The sequence below is a fragment of the Calidris pugnax genome, unplaced genomic scaffold (genome assembly GCF_001431845.1).
Source record: "Calidris pugnax isolate Ruff unplaced genomic scaffold, ASM143184v1 scaffold14, whole genome shotgun sequence".
Taxonomy (NCBI): Eukaryota; Metazoa; Chordata; class Aves; order Charadriiformes; family Scolopacidae; genus Calidris; species Calidris pugnax.
In genome coordinates, this window is record NW_015090793.1 from 12,368,407 (window position 1) to 12,388,457 (window position 20,051).

The 20,051-nt window shown below is 45.8% G+C and overlaps 1 protein-coding gene across 2 annotated transcripts; it reads right to left on the reverse strand.

Moving 5' to 3' along the window:
• Window positions 1-1,478: 1,478 nt before the first annotated feature.
• Window positions 1,479-10,172, reverse strand: PANK2 (pantothenate kinase 2). Of its 2 annotated transcripts, none has more exons than XM_014935989.1 (6): window positions 9,824-10,172; window positions 8,477-8,730; window positions 7,257-7,433; window positions 6,893-7,016; window positions 4,905-5,030; window positions 1,479-4,461 (listed from the first exon to the last, which is right to left on the reverse strand). In XM_014935989.1, exons 1-6 carry the CDS (start codon window positions 9,929-9,931, stop codon window positions 4,411-4,413), a joined length of 840 nt encoding a protein of 279 aa, XP_014791475.1. In that variant the 5' UTR covers window positions 9,932-10,172; the 3' UTR covers window positions 1,479-4,410. The 2 variants fall into 2 exon arrangements, with proteins under 2 accessions (XP_014791475.1, XP_014791476.1); XM_014935990.1 differs by having other exon boundaries at window positions 9,967-10,119.
• Between the last annotated feature and the right edge of the window lie 9,879 nt (window positions 10,173-20,051).

Genomic DNA, 20,051 nt, shown 5'->3' on the forward strand with positions numbered 1-20,051 from the left:
CTGCTCTGCTGTGTCTGGCCTCAGCCCTTTCCTGGAGGAGAGCCTGGAAAATGGGCTGGGGGGGGTGTGTTTCCCATTGTCCCTGTCTCCCCGGAGCAGAGCCCAGCCCGTAGATCGGGGAAATCCTCCCCATCAGGGCCGGCTCCTTGCCCCACCGCCCTGGAAATCCCTGGCCGAGGAGGATTTTGCAGGTCCCCGATGCAGGAAGAGGAGGTTTCTCCCTCCTCTGAACCACCTTCCAGCCCAGATCTTGGCCCATGGGCAGGAGCTCCCACCCGGGGCAGGCAGTGAAGCCCACCTGGGCTATGGCCAACCTCCCACCGGCCATGGGAGGTGGAGGAGTTCAGCCCCTCCAGCCTCCATGCTACGAGATTTCCTGGGGTCCAGCTCAAAGCCCTATCTCCTGCTCGCCTTGTTTCACCCCTGCTCTTCCTTCAGGCACCACCAGATGGGTGGAAAATCCCCTTTTCCTCAAGTCTTCGCTCTTCACCGCTGCCTGTCCCCATTTGCATTGCTCAGCTGAGGCCATCCCAGGTTGCGATCCCTGAAGAAACTTGGTGTGGAGCAAACAGGGCTCCCACCTTGCCCTGTCCTGCTGTCCCGTCCTGCTGTGCCGTCCCTGCCCAGCACGGAGGGCTGCTGCCCTCTAGTGCTGGCTGCACCCCCAGAGCCAGGAGCTGGGGACAGGTCCCACCTGGAGATGTTCTGCTTCACCTTCTCCAGAAGGAAACACAAGGAGGGACCTTCTTGCTACCCTCCTAGTCATCCGCTGGAAGCTCCAGACAGTCATGGTCATGAAGAGCTGGTTGGGTGAAGATTCCCGCTGGTGGGACAAAGCAGCAGAGGGTCTGGCCAAGCCACAGTCTGGATCCAGCACCAAGAGGAATAAAAGACTTATTTTTGTTACTTCCACCCCACAGTTCCTGCTCTGGAGAGATCCTTGATTTGACTTCCAACCCATATCATCCATTGATGGCCAAAGGGCCTCCAAAGGTCAAAGGGCCTCCAAAGCACCAATCATCATCTACCACAGCCTTTCATCAAACCCTACAAAGCTGCAATTTGCCCCAGAACGACGCTAGAAACCCCCCTCGGCGTCCGGGTTTTGGTCAAACTGGGCTTGGAAGCCCATTTTTCAGGCACCTGGTTAAGAACTGCCCACTGCATTGCTCAAGCAGCAGCCGAGCACCTAGAAGGGATTCTCTCACCACAAGCAACAGCCGAATATTGATTATTTTTTTTCCCCTCCATTAACGTGCTTTGCCATGCCATTTCCAGCGAGCAGAACACATGCAGGGAGTGAAAAGTAATTAAGGATTGCTGACAGTTATTGTTAATGAGCTTCTAAAATCAACTGAAAGGTGAAGGACACATTTACACCCATTTCACTGGCATGTTCTCAATGTCTGTTCAGATCAACCTTCACCCCTGGGCTCTGTAGCTTGCAAGAGTGAGTCAAAAAGCAAACAAGAGAAGAGTTTCAAGTATATAAAAAATAACTGTAATATTTTATTACAAGAAGAAGAAGAAGAAAAAAAAAACAATTTACAAAAAAATACACACAATACATCAGGGACTTTGGTGTCGGACATCAGACCACACAGGATCTACTCAAAACCCACAGAAGAAGGCATGACACACACAAGTGCACGGAACAAACAGCAGGGAACGCGCGGGACGCTGCTCCTGGGGCCACCAGCCTGGGACCTCCTGCAGCACCGCAGGGCAGGGATTGCCCCAGAGCAGCTGTGGGGGCTTCTCACCCTCCCTCACAGCATCACCTCACCCTACAGCTTCCTTCTGCCAGCCTGCAGCTCCCAACAGCTACTGCTATTAAAAAATATTAGCCCCTCTTCTGTGCAGGAGGAGGATTCAGAGGAGGTGTATATGCACCCTCCCCACACCACCGGGGTCCGTGTAAAATCCCGTGACTAATTCAAGCTGCCAAGCCCACACCAGCCCAGTGCATCCCTGGGGTATCACACCAAGGAGGGACACAGGTCCTGGGCACAAGATTTCAAAAAGCCAAAGTGCATTTCTCTTTCTTTCCCATGAGTCAAACCAGGGCTTGAATTTTGACTGTGAGGGTGGGTGACCTGCTGAGGTGGCAGCCCGTGACGTGCTGTGTATTACATTTTACATGGCAGAGGAAGAGTTAAGTCTAGAAAACCTACAACCAGCAATTCAAAAGTGGAGTTGCTTTCAATACACCTGCTTGGGGTACCTTTTGTGCAATTTCACAAGAAACAAAGAATAAGTAAGGTCTCAGATGCAACATATCCCAACAGGTCAAGCAGAGAAGGTGTGGATGCCCCATCCCTGGCAACATTCAAGGTCAGGTTGGACGGGGCTCTGAGCAACCTGATCTAGTGGAAGATGTCCCTGTCCTGGGCAAGGGGTTGAACTAGATGATCTTTGAAGGTCCTTTCTGACTCAAACCACACTGTGACTCTGTATCATCCTGCTCACGCCCTTCACCTCTAAAAGCAAGATGTTATATTGCAAGCAGAGCGGGACACCAACCCTGCACTGAACCACAGGAAAAGCACACAGATTGTCTTCTGCAGACAGCACGCAGCAAAGATTACCTTTCAGAACAGAAAATTAGTTCTGCTTGACCTCAAAGCAGGACAGGCGCATACCACTCTCCCTCCCCCCACCGTATTTTTTTGCGGTTGCCAAATTCCTGGATACATTCAGCAAGTTCCAGGCCCACACCGAAGTTTAGAAAATGCCTTGCTTTACGCTGGCTCTGCTGCCTGGAACGCTCACCCGGCTGAGCTGACCGGGCAGGCTTCAAGAAAAATATCACGCAGGATCTAAGCTAGCAAAGAGTACATCTTCCAAATTCATAGTTTCTTTCCCGTTTCAGGCCCAAAAGAGAGGCAGGTACCACGCAATGAACCCAGCCAGCTGTGGAGCACTGTGTGAGTACTTGGATCTTGGGCTGCAGCAACGGGTAGAGCTGGACATGATTTCACTGCTCATTCCTGCTGCCAAAGCGGCGCGGGCTGAGCAGTGACCCCCCATCAGGGTCAGAGAGTTCAAAACAACTCATCTGAAGAGACACTGTGACCTTCAAAGAGACGTCTCACTGAAGATCCTGTTCCTTCCGTAACGCAAGATCCGAGGCTGGGAAGAATTTCAGAGTTTCTGCGAAGAGCAGGGCAAAGCAGAGCCAGGAGGAAGGAAGGGCAGAGCACACACCATGGGCACGCTGCTTCTCTTTTTCAAACCCCTGTCCCACCACCAGCATCTCTGCTGCGTTGAGACAGCGCTCACTCAGTGCATGATAAGCCATTTCTAAATCCACACCCTGAGACCTTTAGGGGTCCCAACCCACAGCCACCCAGCTCGCAGGCTGTACGCGAGAGCGCATGCACAGAGAAAACAGGGAAGGTACAGCATGCACAGGGGAAGGAGAGGTTTCCCCCAGAAACGACTAGTTCAGCGATTAATAAACATAAAATGAAACATATTACAGAGAAAATCCAGAGCGTGTGACTGAAAGAAAAAGTAATCTCTTTGGTATTGTTATATGCAGCCAAGTTTTACAACAGAGAAAAGAAACACCAAACAAAAAAACCCAACAACCACTATTTCCATCTTCAAATTTGCTTTTAGCAGCTCTCAAGGTCCGAGGCTGACAGACACTCCTCACGCTGTGCCAGCACCGTGGCAGACACCAAAAGGTTACTGTGGTCTGCATAGAAGTGGTACAGGTTGAAACGGGGATCAACCTGAGCAGATCTGGGGTGCCCGAGACACGGGATTTGTGCCTGTTGTCTCTAGTAACCTGCGTACAAAGGTAAGAACCTGCACTAACAGGAATAAAGCCTCACGGATAGCACAACGGTGTCTGAGAGGCCACTGCGTGGGTCAGAGGGGACAGAGGTGGGCCATACGGTTGCCACGTGCCAGGGCTGTGCTGAGGTTCCTTCCCCTTTACAGAGAGCTAAGAGCAGAGTGTGAACGCCGTGCCCTTCCTCTGAGGAACGTAAGACGCTGCAGCTGAACCCTGTGAAGTGGGTAGGCACTGCAGCACTCGGGGGAACCTTGATGGAGGGAACAGAGTGCAAGTCCTCTGCCACGTCACCACCTTTAAACATATGTAGAAAACTACACAAAAAAGGGCTATTTGGTGTCAATGACTAAATGCCCTACAGATGTTCCAGACACAACCACCACCTTCCCTCGGCGTATTTGCAGATACACTCCTTCTGAACAAACCTGTGCTGTAACTGACGATTGGTTTCAACTCTTTACAGACAGAAACGCAACAGTCCTTTCCTTTTCTCATTAGTTCACGCACAATTAGTTTAACAGTCACTCAACAGACGCTTTGAAGCAAAAGGTGACCCAGGAAGCGCCCCTGACTTCATAGATGCAACGTCCAGGATCTGCACGGAGTCAGGCTGAATCCAGGAGTTCCAGAAGAGCACCGACTGCACCAAAATAACCCTGCAGAGCAAACAGACAGGAATTAAAAACCCAAACATGGGCATGCACCCAACACAAGAACAGTAATATTACACATATGGTGTAATTTTAACAACTTATAAAGGAGAGTGGAAAGAAATAACTATAGGTAGGTACGTCACAAAATAGATTCTTACTATAATCACTGTATTGCAAAGCAGAGATGCACAAAATCATCTATACTGTCAATAGGCTTAGAAGAAAGTTCACAAGCAAGATGAAATTGGTAGTAAACAATTCTGATATTAGCTACTGGAATAATATACCTGTGTTTTCTGACCCTGCACTGGGAATGGTGGTAACTGTGGCTGCAGTAACAAAGCACTGGGAACCTGCTGCAGAGCATGCATCATCAACCCCTAGACCCCATACAGCTGTTTCACAAAGGATTGGCACGAGAAGATACATTTTAAAAGTAATTTCACCTCATGTTCCAAGAAAAGTGCTTTTAACTGTCCCTTTGACCAGTAGTCCAACGCATATGCCAGAAGCCTCATTGAGATTGTATTGATCCGAAGGAAATTGCCAACAAACACCACTCGATTAATGTTCTGCAAGTATTAAGGAAAAACAAAAGGAACATTAAGGCTGAATTCCATTTTCTGTTTGCAACAATGAAACCTCCAGCGTAGGGTAAGAAGAAAGAATGCCATACGCAGCTTTTCAAGTACACTTTCTAGTGAGAGTTGATGAAAACCAACCAGCTGAAAGCAGAGGGAAATCACCCGTCCACCTTAAAGCAACCAGATCCTGAGAAACTGCATCACCCCAAATAGCTGTTCTGGCAGCTAAAGAGCGTAACTGCCTTGGTGAGTGGGGATGGGGGCTCCAGGGAGAAGAGTTAGTATGCACTTGCAGCTTTCTGAATTTAGAACTATAAAACTGGACCCAAAAGAGCTGATCTGCAAGCAAGAGATGACACTGAGTCAGGCTGGGGTCTGGCAGCAGCAAGAGACAGTTCAGAAGAGCAAGGTGAGATCAAAAGGGGTGCGTTGAGATGGTCCCTCAGGCTCAGAGGCTACAACCAAACACACACACAAAAAGAACCAAGTGAATGCTGCAAGTGTCAGGCAGGATCTACAGAATCCACAACTCTATCAGAAAGCAGTACCAGCCAGGTCATGTTAAAACAGACTCTTTTTCAGATTCTACCGGAGTACCCAGAAATGCAGAGGTGTAACTACAGCCTTTCCAGCTGTGGAATTTGAATAGAACGGCTGATTTTCTGCTGTGAGATTCTTATACTGGCTAGGAACTCTGATCATCAAGTGCCATCTCCTCTCTCTACGCCCCCAACTCTGGCCTTTGACTCATTATTAAAAATGCTAAATGGCTCTCTACTGTTAATCTGGAAAAAAAAAAAAAAAAAAAAAGAAGAAAAAAAAGATTTAGAAACCAACAGCCAACACAATTCTGAAAGAAAGGAAAAGACCAACCAAGTAGTGCTATTTTGGATATTAGACTTCCAGCCAAACTTTTCAATCCCAAAACAGTTCTCCTGAGCCAAGTGATGAACTCTGAAGCTTTCTCGTTCCCCAACAAGAAAACAATTTTCAGTTCCTCCTCTTACCAAGGAATCAGGATCAAGTCCTACCTGCTCCTTCACTTTCATCCTTCTACAGATTTCCTTCCATCCCCACATTCATTAGCACTTTCCCCTAACTATTCAGCATCCTCTCTGCATTTCGCTGTGTCCTCTAGAGTGAGGACCCACTCGGTATGGTGGGCAGGCCTGTTTATCATATATCTTGCTATGTTTCAGCAGTAAATGAAGGTAAATAGGGAACATCTGCCAAGAGCAACAGGAGTCAGGAGGATGCTTCACCCCGTTAGCTCATCCCAGAGCAACGGGCTCGGAGTGGAGTGGAGAGCATGTCTCTGCTCTTTCATAGCCCTGTACAATGCTGCTTGACATGAATGCAACAAGGCAGCACTGTAAAGAAGCTGAAAGCACAAAGATACTGGAACGGCTGTGGAGGTGGTGGGGTCTGGCCAAGAAATCAAGAGCAACTCGTAAAAACAACACAAGAAAGGTATCCAGCCTCCCTGCCCATCCACCCCACCTTTCCTTCTCTCTCAGCAGTCCCAAGAGCTGTAGTTGATCGCACACCTTCTGTTCCTCAAACCACCACAGAGAAGCTGTTCGACTCCTGACCAAGCACAGGACCTAATAAGACCAAGAGCCAACCTCTAATTCATTCACAGCTCTTCAGTTCACAGCACAATGATCTGGCTCAAACTACACAGATGAGCAAGGACAAAATTTAGTGAAGAATCCGAAACGAGCCGATTACAACTTACTGAATGTCCAAAAAGAGGAGCATGAACACGCGTCTACAGAAGCGTATGCAGGGAAGGAGAGATTCTGCAATGCTTCAGACAGGAAGCTATGAAACAGATTTCCCCTTAATACCTCATTAAGTGCACACATCCGTGCTATGGAGCCAATGTTATTGGTGATGGTTATTAAAGTAGCCTTCGCGAGGTCCTCTTTGCTGACAGATTCCCGCTTCTCCTTGCTCATCATGTTTCCAAAGCTGTAAAGACAGTTTTCGAGTTAGAAGTTCATTTGCATCAGAATTCCAGGAGAAAATGGGAACTGCTAATTTAACTGAAGTGATTAGTCTTCAAGTATTTATTTCTAACTTGAAAAAGCAGTAATTTAGATCTGGTAGAACAGAACAGCAGAAGGAATGGTATCTCTCCTAAGAGACGTAAATCCAGTTTTTCACCCTTGCAGACTCTCCCATGAAAATAAAGATCAGTCAAGTCATTACCTGGAAGCTACAGCCCAGCCTGGCAATCCAAATCGCTCGTAGTCTCCTCCGTAAATGTCCCGCACTAGTTTGTCCACTTTGGTACTGTCTCCATGGGAGGCCATCTCTAGGGCCTCTTCAAAGGTGGAGCAACCGGTAAGAAGGCAGCAGAGACCAAAAAAGGTTCCCCCTCCAAGGCTGCAACATAAAGCAAAATGAAAGTCACCCACTTTGCTGTCACTGAAAAGAGAAGCAGCTGAAGGAACAGAGCAGCCTGAGCTAACTGAGCACAGCTGAATGATCCGAGCTTTCCCTAGAACAGGCCTTTTTCTTTCTCTGCCTCTTTAGAAGCAATCTTGGAAGAGCAGCAATTTTCTTTAAATCTCTTACTTTCAAATAACTTACAGCCTGTAAGGAATCCCATGCCCTCACAGCCTTCTGCAGAGGGCATGTTTCTAAATGACAACTTAATTTTCTTATTTTACAGTATCTTTCCTCCCAACACTCAGAGAAGTCAATCTTAAAATAAATACTAGTCCCAAAGGATAACTGAAGCATTAGGGCACAGATATTCAAAACTTAAAGGAAAAAACTACATCCCCATTCACTTCACTGTGCACGTATGCCAATAACGATGTATAATAAGAGTAAGATAAAAGTAAGATCTATACTGGTGGGGGGGAGTTTATTATTATTGCTAACTTTCAGGAAATTCAAGAAAGCTTAAAGCCACAGAGCTCTTTGGCTTTGCCTGGCAACAGGAGTCACATTTTCAAGAAGATGTGGGCTGCTGCAGCAGCCCAGCAACTGTCTGGGGAATTAGTGCCATGCCAGCATCCTTTCCACCAAAATAAGGTGACTTTCGGAAGTCAGGATGCAAATATCTACTGCTAGGATCAAAGCTAACAGTTGTTAACAAGATCACGATGAATGTATTTGGGATAATCCCAAACTATGGGATCTTGCCAATGGCAAACAAAACAGTTTAGGAGCTGTTTTTTTCAGTTGCCCTGCTGTAGGACTTAGAGAGACTGGTTGCAGTAGGGAAACCAAAACATGAAATTCAGATTTTCTCTTCCAGGAAGGATCCTTGTTGGCAGAGATGAGGGACTGCAGTAAAAGCAGAAGCTCAGTCATTCCACTCACCAGCTTGTCCCTGGAAATGTCATCTACAATGAAGAAATACATTCCAGATTCTAAAACAAAACTCAAAGTGAATTTACCCTCTTCACAGCACTCACCTGGTACCCGTTACCCGTTTATAGTTTTCTTTTGAATACACAGCCAAAATGCTGACCCCTGAGCCAATGTTCACCAAAAGGAGAGGATACGGATTCTCCAAGTTGAATGGGAGCTTCTGACATCTTTCAGCATCCGTCGGGTTTTCAAAATAGTAGCACTCTGAATGTCCATTGAATCCAACTGAATCAATGTACAAAACTCCTTTAATAAGGCAATCGAGTTCATCGAGCTTACAAAGCTGAAGGTCACCCATCTGGCGGAAAAAAAGGAAAAAAAGAAAAAGAAGAATATTCAAGAAGCAGCTAGGGATCTGAAGTGTTTATGCTCAGGGCTAGAAAAATGCATTTACTGCCAGCTAAATTCGGCTGTCTCCATTACTCCCTGTGGTGGCTGAGAGAAGTACCGGTCACAGGAGGGCTCCATCTTTCTCCTCACACGTGGGCTGCTAACTACCCTGGCCCTAAAGTGTGCAGACATGGAAGAGGGGGGAAACAAACAAATGGATCCACAGATGGACGCCAAGAGAATCCCATCAACTTCCAATGGCCTGATTTAGGCCCTGACTCTGAGGCATTAGCAGGCAAACAAAGGAAAATGAGAAGGGACTTAACTGTTGGGAAAAAAAAAAGAAAAAAAACAACCAACCAACCAGAACAAACAAAAAAAAAAAAAACAAACCCAGCCAAAAAACCACCCAGAAAGCAGAGGAAGTTATGAAATTGTTTTACCCTCGTGTCACTGCCTCAACTGTGCAAAAAACCTCTTTGTTTGGTGCATTTTTTTCAAGCCCTGGTTAAACAAAAGTATTTATCACACATGTTTCTCACCTATGAACAAGAATCAAACTTATAATGAAGCCACATGATGATGTCAAACTCCAACTACTAACCTTTCAGCTAATTCACCACCAAATTTGACTGAACCTCAATCAGCTCACTCACATGTGTGTCAGAAATGAAACCACATGAGCAAAGGAACAATAAAACAAGTATGAAGCATGTGAGAAGACAGCAATGAGAAAAAAACCCACAAGACTGACATCAGCATGATCACAGATTATTAAGACAGAGAAAGTCTTGTAAGAGCACACGCCATGGAAGTTAGAGAATAATTTTAGAGTTACAGGAATGTTACATGCACTTTCAGGAAAGAAAGTATCCTAATTTGGAGATGCAAACTTGACTGCACATGCTGTTTCCTGAACCAAGTTTAATTTGAGTTAGGTACACTCTTCCAAAACTAATATTTAGAGAAGTTTTAGAGTCTGCAGAGAAAGTTTTCTAGTTTTCAGCTTTAAGAAAATTTCACTACCAGATCCTAATCGTATAGAAGCCAAAAATGCATACTGTGAGAAAGTCCTGCTCAAATTTGTACGCTCCACCTCCCGTGGCACATAAGGTAGTATGGAGGCTTGAGAAGTGTTTTTCGCTTCCCATTTGAATAAAAGCAGGCATGTCATGAGTAGGAAAGCGTATAAAGTGCAGATTGCCTTTACGTCCACACAGGGTAAGGTCCTTTAGTTCAAGGTGCACATCCCGAATGCCTGTGGATCCATAGGCTACATTTGATGTCAGGTATTTGCGGATGCTTTTGAGATTTTCCACTTCTTCCTCCTCTTCTTCAGCAGTGATGTCCTTTGGTTCAAAATAAACAAGTTTGACCAAGGTCCCTCCAATATCCAAGCCAAACCAAGGAAAGACTAAAGAGAGGAGAAAAAAAAAAAGAGAAAAAGGAACAGAGTATGATACTGTCATACCACCAGCAAAATACTTATAAATTGAATTAATTCACATAATTCTCTAGGGACTCCCAAAACACAGGCCCGTTAGATCTATCCACTTCGAATGTGGAAAACACACGAGAAAATATTAGCAGTCTCATCTGTCTTTGACAAGTGTGGCTGAGACTCCTCTGTACATGGACTTAACTCCTGTTTTGAGATACCTCGTGTTGAGGAGCTCCCAACATTTGATATGCAATCCTCAACATACTTACACCACCACCACCATGCAGCACTGGAGATACACACAGCACTGGTCTGACAGCATCCCTACACCCGCTAGATACTGCTGCAACTTTAATCCCCAGCTATCCCTTTATATTATAAAGTTCTGATCCAGAGCCAGAGCCAAGGATAATACCAGTGCTTTTACATCAAAGGGATGTACAAACGTTAACTAATTACAACACATAACTGAGGTAGACAAGTAATCTAAGATGCCCCAGGGAGACAAAAACAAATGTCTAATTGGATTATTTTATTAGTCAAATTCCCCCATGGTACAAAATATGCATTAGTGTCAGGCCCAGCAACATTTACAGCTGTATTAGATAATGAGCTTCTTGGAAAAGATCAAGAGAAAACCCTGATCAGATGGAATCTGCGATTAGGGCTGAGAGCTGGAACAGATTAATATTACTATTAATGAGCTAAAGGATAGGCTAGAGCTAACAAGATACACGGGCTCCAGAGCAAAGAGAAAAATGCAGCCACATGTTATGGCTTACGGCAGCAGGATTAAGCCCTTGCATTTTTTCCAAAAGGAAAAAAAGGAATTTTTAGAAAACAAACCCGAATGCAGCATAGATGTTACTAATGTTCCTCTGGAAAGAAGGATTTCAGGTTTTAGCAAAATTCTTACGTGTTGGAGACAGGAACGATAACATGCTACTGTTATTTTTGCAAAATGTGTTTGCTTATCTGCGGATAGATAAGCATGCAACACGAAGAAGCCCTCCTTCCTAGGGCCATTTGGAAGCAAGCGTCCCTCCGGTAAGAGTCAGGGAAGCAGCAGCCACCCCCCGAAGGCAGAACTGCCCAAGCGAGGGCATGTTCCTTGTCCCTTCATCCCAGCAGATGCAGGCTGAGACCCTGCCACTGGAGCTGCAGGAGCACTGTGCCCTCAGAAAGCCATACCTAAATACCCAGAGGCGGCACTTAAGAAAGCTGAACAGCAAAGAAAACAACCCAGAGGCACAAGGGGAGCTTGCTCCCAGACCAAACCATCTTTGAAAAGCCACAAACCCGACGGGCAAGCACGTGTTTGAAGAGGATGTATTCTCTCCTCAGCGGGTTAACTTGGTTGCTGTACAGAGCAGAGATAAAACAGCCCTTTTAGAGCATCACAGTTCCCCAGGAGCTGCTACAGCCATCAGTTATCCATGTTATTTTTAAATCACTGAGTTATTTTTATATATTTACATAGAGGCCACCCCAACCACCAGCAAAAGAAATCTTGAAAGAAGATGCAAGCTCTATTTTAGGAGGCACATCCACATCTCAATCATCCTCTATTTCTAATGCATTTACTTCAAACAAGAACAGATATAAAAATAACTCTTCATGAATGAGAGAGAAATTTGAATCACAGTCCAACGGAGAGAGAAAGCAGGAGCAATTCAAGGACTTCTTTCATCACAATTTCTCATTCTGTACTCCAGAATTACAATCTATCAGCATTTCAGGACAGAAAGTCTATCAAGTGCCTTACTTGGGGAAAAGTTTAGCATATGTACCTTTCTTCAAGACTCCCTCATGAAAATCTTAATATAGCTAAATTAAATAACTAAGTTACTTCTCAAGATAGGAATGCTGGCTGCCTGGGTCTCATCACACAACGTCAGCAGAACCACATCCCTGGGGACACCGCACCGGGAAGAGCACCCTCATGGAATGGGGAGTCCAAGACACAAGAGCATAAATGAAGGGAAAGGAAGGGCAAACTGCAGGGGGTTTGTACCCCTGAAAGAAGGGGCCTTGTCGTGGAGGAGTGTGGCAACAGCAGCTGAAGTGGCAAACAGACACAACAAAGACCATGACCACTCCAACAGGGAGATGGACACCCTACTTCTGCATGGCAGGCATCAGGGCAGCAAACACCAAGTGTCTGCTTGCTTCACTCACCTGCTCATCCCGACACCTTAAACCTAAAATCCTGCACACCAACCCACCTGATGCAACAATAAAGTCATCTCCAATTTGTCACATACATCCAGAAGTCAGAACAGGACCCCCTTAAAGCATTTTGTCTTTCTTCAAATCAAAGTCCCGGATTTATCGACTACCTATTGAGAGGAACAACAGTACAAACACCCTCAACATCACACAGGTAGAAAGAGGGCATTGGCAGCCAAACCAGAGCCTTCTACTGCTGCTCCAGTCCCTCCAGGGACTGGAACTGGTGAACACCATTCTATTTAAATACCCCATTAATGCACAGAATCACTAAAACCAGCTTCCCCACATGCACTGTGCTTTTCAGTCCTACTTAAACTCTGTGCAAAACTAGCAAGCTCTACAGCAGAAAAGGAACAGGAAGAGGCTTCACACATTACTCAGCCAACTCTTCTCCTGTCCGTTGTGGTCACTAACATCTTGGGCTCCCTCTTCAAAAATTTCCCACTCTTAAAAGCACTTGGCTGCTTTGTTATCTCTGCTCAGACAAAGGGATTGGTTCCAAAAAGCTCATGTCCTGGTGCTGGGAAACCTCCTTTGGATTTCTGGAATATATTTGTTCCTGTCAGGACATGCAAATTTTTCTTTTGCATTATGAAGCCTGCACTTTTTTTTTTCTTTTTTTTTTAAAGCTATCCTTGTATTTAGGGACAGTGATCCTCTCCCCAGCCTCACTTTTCCAGGCTACGCAAGGGTAAAAGCGGAGAGAGCGAGCACAGGGTGGGGTCTTGGAGGTGCCCTCATTGGGGTGCAGCAGAAAAGCATCCAGAAACAAAGGCACGGTGCCCTGCTGAAGCCACGTAACTGAAAACACCATATGGGCTGCTTCACCACAAGCTAACAGGCTTCCACTTCAGAGTAGACACCCAGCTGCTAGTACAAGAATTTGTTCACTAGAATAACACTAGCTCATTTTAAAGTTGGCCATGAAGTTCACACACCAAAATCCTACATTCAGGGAACCAAACCTTCCAGATTTTAGGGCATGAGAATCACCAACTTGGTCCATCAGTTTAGGAAGCTTTCCTAGTCACAAAAAAAGATAGCAGCTCCTTAGAAACTTCATCCCAGGTCATTCTTGGTGCGCTCCAGACTTTCGTTTTTTTTAATATCTATAAATTTACCTTTTATTCAGGTGGTGTTACTGAACTAGCAGAACATCAAGCGTGGGGTTAAACCACGCCAGTTATCCACTGTCTAGCACACCAGAACACATGGCTAACGGGCAAACAGGAGTGATGCCTGCAGAGCATGGTGTAAAGCGACCAGGTTGGGCTCAAGGTTTACTAGTCTTCACTCAGCACTGGTCCTCCTGAAGCCCAGCTGGCCCCAAGACGACCATCCAACCCTCCACACTAGGACAGAATGTCAAACTGGAGCTGGCTTCACACATCTGTGCAGCACCAGCTGCAGAAAGCTTCTGTGTGGAGCAGCTGGTGTTCTCAATCTGCAAACAGCTTGGCTATACCTTCAGCAATTCACCAGGGATAAATTCTAAAAGATAGCCTATTAAAGTAATTAACCTGAACCAAATGATTCTTAATTATGGATCTCTTATAATATACATGCCAGCCACAGGTTAAGAATCCAAGGAAGAAGCGTGCTAGCTCAAAATTAAGTACTTCTTTAACATACCATAAGGGATTTTCTATGGAGTAGAACCTGCACAGAGCACTCAGTCTGGGGCATGGAAAAAACTTTCCCATTTTGGTAGGAAAGGGGTGTGGCACACAAAAAAGAAAGAGGAGGAAATTATTTCAATGACATGGAGAACTGTTTTTTTTTTCTTACACTTACAGAGAGTCAGCCAACACGAACATGCAGGGCAGCCACAGCTCTTCCATATCTGAGAACTAGAAAAATCCATGCCTTCAAAGGGAGGAAGGAGGAAGCTCTCTTGGATGAACGCCATCACCATCTGCTACTGAGATTTCTCTTAAAACACTGATTTTTCCCAGCATTTACAATGCAGTTGAAAGCCATCCAAAGATCTCTCCCTTTTAAGCCTCTGAAGCATTTTTTCCAAGAGAGCTGCTGCAGAAGATGGCAGTTCTAGAGCAGTGTGAGAACTGGTGGCATCCAGGAGCTTCTGGGCAGCCCAGAGGCTGATTTTTCTCAGTCAGAAGGTTCTGCTGAAATAACCAGTGCAAGAAGATGCCAACTTTAATGGCCAAGGCAGGAAATGTAAACGCTGCCTCTCTTCACCACCTCCCCGCTGCTACTGGGAGCCCGTAGGCAGAGCATGGGAAGAGCATCATGGTGCAAACCTCTGGACTCTCACCCAGCACCTGGGGCTGAGGACAGACTTTTAGCAAGGCCTGTAGCAACAGGACAAGGGGTAATGGTTTTAAGCTACAAGAAGGTAGATTCAGACTAGACATAAGGAAGAAATGTTTTACAATGATGGCAGTGAAACACTGGACCAGGCTGCCCAGAGAGGCTGTAGATGTCCCATCCCTGGAAACATTCAAGGTCAAGTTGGACGGGGCTCTGAGCAACCTGATCTCGTGGAAGATGTCCCTGTCCCGAGCAGGGGGCTGGACTAGATGATCTTTAAAGGTCCCTTCCAACCCGAACTGTTCTGTGATTCTATGACCTTCCGGGAAATTTTTAGTCTCTCCCTGAGTATTTAGACATTTAGAAGAAAGGCAGGAAATCCTCTTCTCAAAGCCTAAACTGTTCTCAATTCAAAACCTTCTACAGTCTTTTTCCTTAAAGAAACTCTATATATTACTTTGTTAGCCCCATGAGAGCCACTAATCCCATTGTCAAATTGTGTAAGATAAAAAAAACAAATCCTATGGTGTTCAGTATGAAAAGTAGCAGGGGTACAAAGAAGGTGACTTAAGGAACTGGCAAGATTGTGGCACCACTCAGCCTTATGTTCACTTTCTTCCCTAATGCAACATATTGCAATAGCAGTTATAAAGTATCTTAAAGCAATTTATTTTTCCAAGAAAAAAATTCTTCATCTTTTGGCCTGAAAAAACGTTGTTTTCTCATCATATAGATGCTTTTAAAAAGCATCTCTATACACACATTTTCATACACGCAATTTATATACAGCCTTGAAAATAAACCTTCTTCTCGTGGGCAAATCTACGGATATGCAACAACAAACAAAAAGAGCAGTCTGTAAACAAAGTTAAGGGCTTACAGCTAGCACTAATAACCTCACATGCAGAAAAGCTCAAGGATACTATGTGCTCCCACAGCAAGAGCGCTGCCACCCTCCCTTCATCTTCAAATCCCTTTTAGAGTTAGACTGTAAGCTCTTTGGGGCAAGAAAAATATAATGCCATTATTTGTTATGTAAATTACTTTATAAAACTGGACATGATATAAATAAAAAAACTAAACAGACTTATTTGGAAAGCTGCAGAAATGTCAAGATGAAAGAGGCGATATAATTAAAGATCTCCATGGTGGATTTTCTTCATACGACAAGCAGCTCAAGTCGTATTTCAGACTGAGCCTTAAGTTAGGAGCCAATTATACCAGAAGCTAAAAAGATTTGCCTGCAGAAGATTTAGTTGAGCGTATGACAGCATCTTACACTTACTCTAAAACATTCAATGTTATACTTTAATGGTGTTATACCACGACGAAAATTTTACAGCTGGGAAAAAAAAACATTCGTCAGCATTTAATATAAAGCGACACTAAGTCTACATATCCTCCCATCTCTAAAAATAGGCTCTGCTAAGAATTCACATTTCATACACAATTCCAAAACATAAAAAGGTATTTAAAAATCAAAGCTTAAATTTTGTACTGCAAAGGAGCTGCCAAAACAGTCTTTTATTTGTACCTCTACTTGGGTACTGTGTATATTGAGAATTTAAAGCAATGTGTACATTATGTCTTTCCATGATTCTTACAGAAGATACTTTAAAACTTTTTTTTTTAAAAAGGAATTAGTTGACAGGACTACAGAATGGCTGAGGACGTGCTCTTTTTTTTTTCTTTTTTTTAAACCACACATGCATACATACATTTTAGCTATGAATACCCTACAATACAAATACACTTTATCACTTTATGCAACTTACTTCCCCTCCCTTTTTGTCAAACAGTAAAACATTATGGCTGATGCCTAGCAAAACCATCAAAGCAGCTTCTTTTTTTTTTTTTTTTTTCCAAAGAACTAACAAACAGGCCACAGAAAGGAGAAGTGTGCTTTGTTACCCAGGGAAATAACCTAAACTTGTCTCTGCCAAGGAAACCAGGTTTTCAGGAAGGTGCAGAGGAGCGGTGTGGCAGCACAGGAGAGCTAGGAGACAGTGGGGGAAGGGGAAATGGGGAGAAGCTGAGGAACTGAATCACTGACCTATTTCTCTTATCGTAAGGAATATTCATTACAACAAAATATTCATCTGCTCATTATGATGTGGTCATCATTGGTTTTATGCCTGGCACTTAAACCTCCCCACAGCAAGCCATTTGGTATCCCACAATTACGTTAATGTAAATGTGAATATCCTCTTTACTCATCTGGGGTATTTCCAGTCCAGTTTTTAAGTGTAGATTTTAATAACGGTACCGATAATTCATTACCAGAAAGGAATTCTTCTGTATTGACTCCGGAGCTGATAAAGCTTTTTCTGTATTATTATTTCTGGCTGTGCCAATAATCCTCTCAAGCTCCTCTTCACCAACATAATACTCCAAAACAGCTAAGACCTTCAACCAATCTCTGCTTCACAACATTTTCAAGGACACTTCTCACTCCTTTCTGACAGCAAGAGCGTCCTTGACTTCTTCTCCTTTTGCCTGTGGCATACTGAAAATCACAGCGCCTGCAATGAAGCGCTTTAGTTCCTGTGAAGTGCACCAAGAAACATTTAACAGCCCGAGATGCACTAAAGCCCACAGCTCGGAGGTCGATTGTACTGTTGCAGGTCGGGTTATTTCAGATCTATCCCATCTGATGCCCCTCAGACTCAGACCTTCCCGATCTCCGCAGTGACACAGTCCTCGCTGCACATTCCTGGTACAGACAGACAACGATGGAGGAAGAAAGATCACGAGGTTGAACTGCAGCCGGCTGAAATCCTTTCATTCCTGGGGAAGCAGGGCTCATCTGCCAGGGCATCTGCCAGCACAGGCAGCAAGACAAGCCTCAAGGTCACCGAGCTTGTTTGCCACATACCAGCAGCAGACAAGTGGGAGCTAAAGTAGGACGTTTTTGATCGTACGCCCATTAAGCGGTTTGCTTTCATTTAGGCTTGCTTGAATCTTCCTTAATGTGGCATCGGGCATTTTAACTTCAAAATGTAATTTACTCTGACACCAGACATTGTCCCTATTAAGGGATGCACTCGCTCAAGCACATTTTTCTTCCAATTATTACAAAAATAATTTAGGAAAGCCAGGCTACGTTGAAATCCCCAATCATGCTGTGCTGACCTTCCAGACTGGATCCAAATCTTGTCTTGGAAGCTGCCAGAACACCTGTTTTCCTAAAAGTATCCCACGCCACCCTCTGCATTGAACTTTACCACAGCAAACCAGAACCTCCATCCCCAACTTTAAACTAGATTTTCCACAGAACACAGACACTGCCCTCAAGCAAGGCAGAAGAGTATTATCACCTAATGGATAGCTCCATCTTAAGTCCAACCTAATTTTCACGTTGGAGATCTCCCTCCTTTCCCTACAGCCAGCTGCAACCTATTAACTAGCATGTCTCTAATTAACAACCCCACGGCTCCCCTCCCATTGGTATGTTTTGCTGTGATTTCCTCACAACGACAGCCACACAAGTGGACTTTCACACACAAAGCTGGTTTTGTCGCATGTAAATCACAAGGATGCTCCCCACTGCCAGTGCCATTACACCCCCCTACTGAACTTCTCTTTCATCATATCAGTTCTTGGGTAAGGAGAAAACCCCACAATTACCTCGGTTATTCAACATTAACTGTACAATCATTTCCTGGTGCAGGAACTGTAACCCAGCACGATCTGGAAATGCAAAGGAGGGAGAGGTGGAGGGAAGGCAGGTCAGCACAGCCCCGCTGACACTCCATTAGCATTGCAGAGCTGCACTTGCCTGCAATTAGTAAGGCGAGCAGCATCCCACCCAGCAAATGTCTTTAGAAGTCTTTTGAGATATAATTCCTATTTTTCACACTAAGACAGGGCAAAAGAGAAGCTTCCTTTTTTTTTTTTTTTTCCCCAGCAACCAAAAAAACCAGAAAGAACAACCATTTAAAACATGACACGAATACGATAACAATAACATCGTGGCACTGCCAGCCAACAGACCGAGCCTTGCTATGAGACGTGGGACAATTTTGATGCCTGTTCTCATCCTGGACTCATTTGCTGATGTCCTTCAATAGCCACACAGGTAACGGGGAACCACGCCGAGGCTATTTCCTTGTCAGGGTACGGCAATCTCCTTCCAACGGGAAGGACTCCAGCGCGAGTAAAGAAATAATCACTCTGTTCCACTTCAAACATGGCTGAAGTAAGTCACCAGCCACAGCCACCTGAGCGGCAGCTCCTGCTGCTGCCAAAATGAAGGCTGCCATCCATTTTGCGCCTAACTCGCTCCACAGACCGTTTCCCAGATGGCATTTGAAAACGTGGTTCAGAGGATGGTTTTTTTTCCTTACAAAGCCTGGTTCGGTCTGTGCCCAGTCCCTGCCAAACCTGCAGGGTTCTCCCCTCCCAAAATTTACACCGTTCTCGTTGCTCTCCATCGCTTTTCTTCCACCAGCTACCAGCCCAACCACGCAGCCTTCACCCCCCTGTCCCTCCATCTGTCCTCTGTCTCCTTTTCCTCACCCCCTCTGTCCTTATCAGCGACCTTCCCTCCCGCTCTGGTCCAAGGTCCCCGACTCGGGCACCGCAGCACCCGCTGCAGCCCCGACCTCAGCCTCCCACCCCACCAGCCCAGGGACCACCTCGCCCTCCATCTCCCAGAGCTCCTGCAGCTCAGGTCCTCCCACCCCGACCCGCTCAGCCCCTGCCTCACTCTCCCACCATGTCTCCGCCATCCTCTCCCCAAGCTGGACAAGGCATCACACCCACTGCGGTGCCCCCATACTGGGCATACTGGACCAGGCATCACACCCACCATGGTGCCCCATACTGGCCATACTGGACTAGCCATCACCCCATCATGGTGCCCCCCATAGTGGAAAAGGCATCACACCCACTGTGGTGCCCCTATACTGGGCATACTGGACGAGTCATCACACCCACCGTGGTGCCCCTACACTGGGGATACTGGACAAGGCATCACACCACCATGGTGCCCCCATATTGGACAAGGCATCACACCCACCATGGTGCCCCCATACTGGCCATACTGGACTAGGCATCACCCCACCGTGGTGACCCTATACTAGCCATACTGGACAAGGCATTACCTACCGTGGTGCCCCCCATACTGGCCATAGTGGACCAGGCATCACCCCACCATGGTGCCCCCATACTGGACAAGGTATTACCCACCGTGGTGCCCCCATACTGGCCATACTGGACCAGGCATCACACCCACAGTGGTGTCCCCAAACTGGACATACTGGGCCCATTCCCCCCGCATCCCTCCCTGCCTCCCCCCATTGCTGGGCTCCTCCTGCCCCACCCCACCCTCCTGACCCCGC

What these genes read in the sequence shown, in the direction of transcription:
- PANK2 (XM_014935989.1), bottom strand. Translation starts at nt 9,931, where the DNA reads ATGCCTGCTTTTATTCAAATGGGAAGCGAAAAACACTTCTCAAGCCTC. An exon ending in AAACGGGTAACGGGTACCAG is followed by an intron (nt 7,434 to 8,476) that starts GTGAGTGCTGTG and finishes TTTATGTTGCAG; the next exon opens with CCTTGGAGGGGGAACCTTTT. An exon ending in GGCTGGGCTGTAGCTTCCAG is followed by an intron (nt 7,017 to 7,256) that starts GTAATGACTTGA and finishes CTGTCTTTACAG; the next exon opens with CTTTGGAAACATGATGAGCA.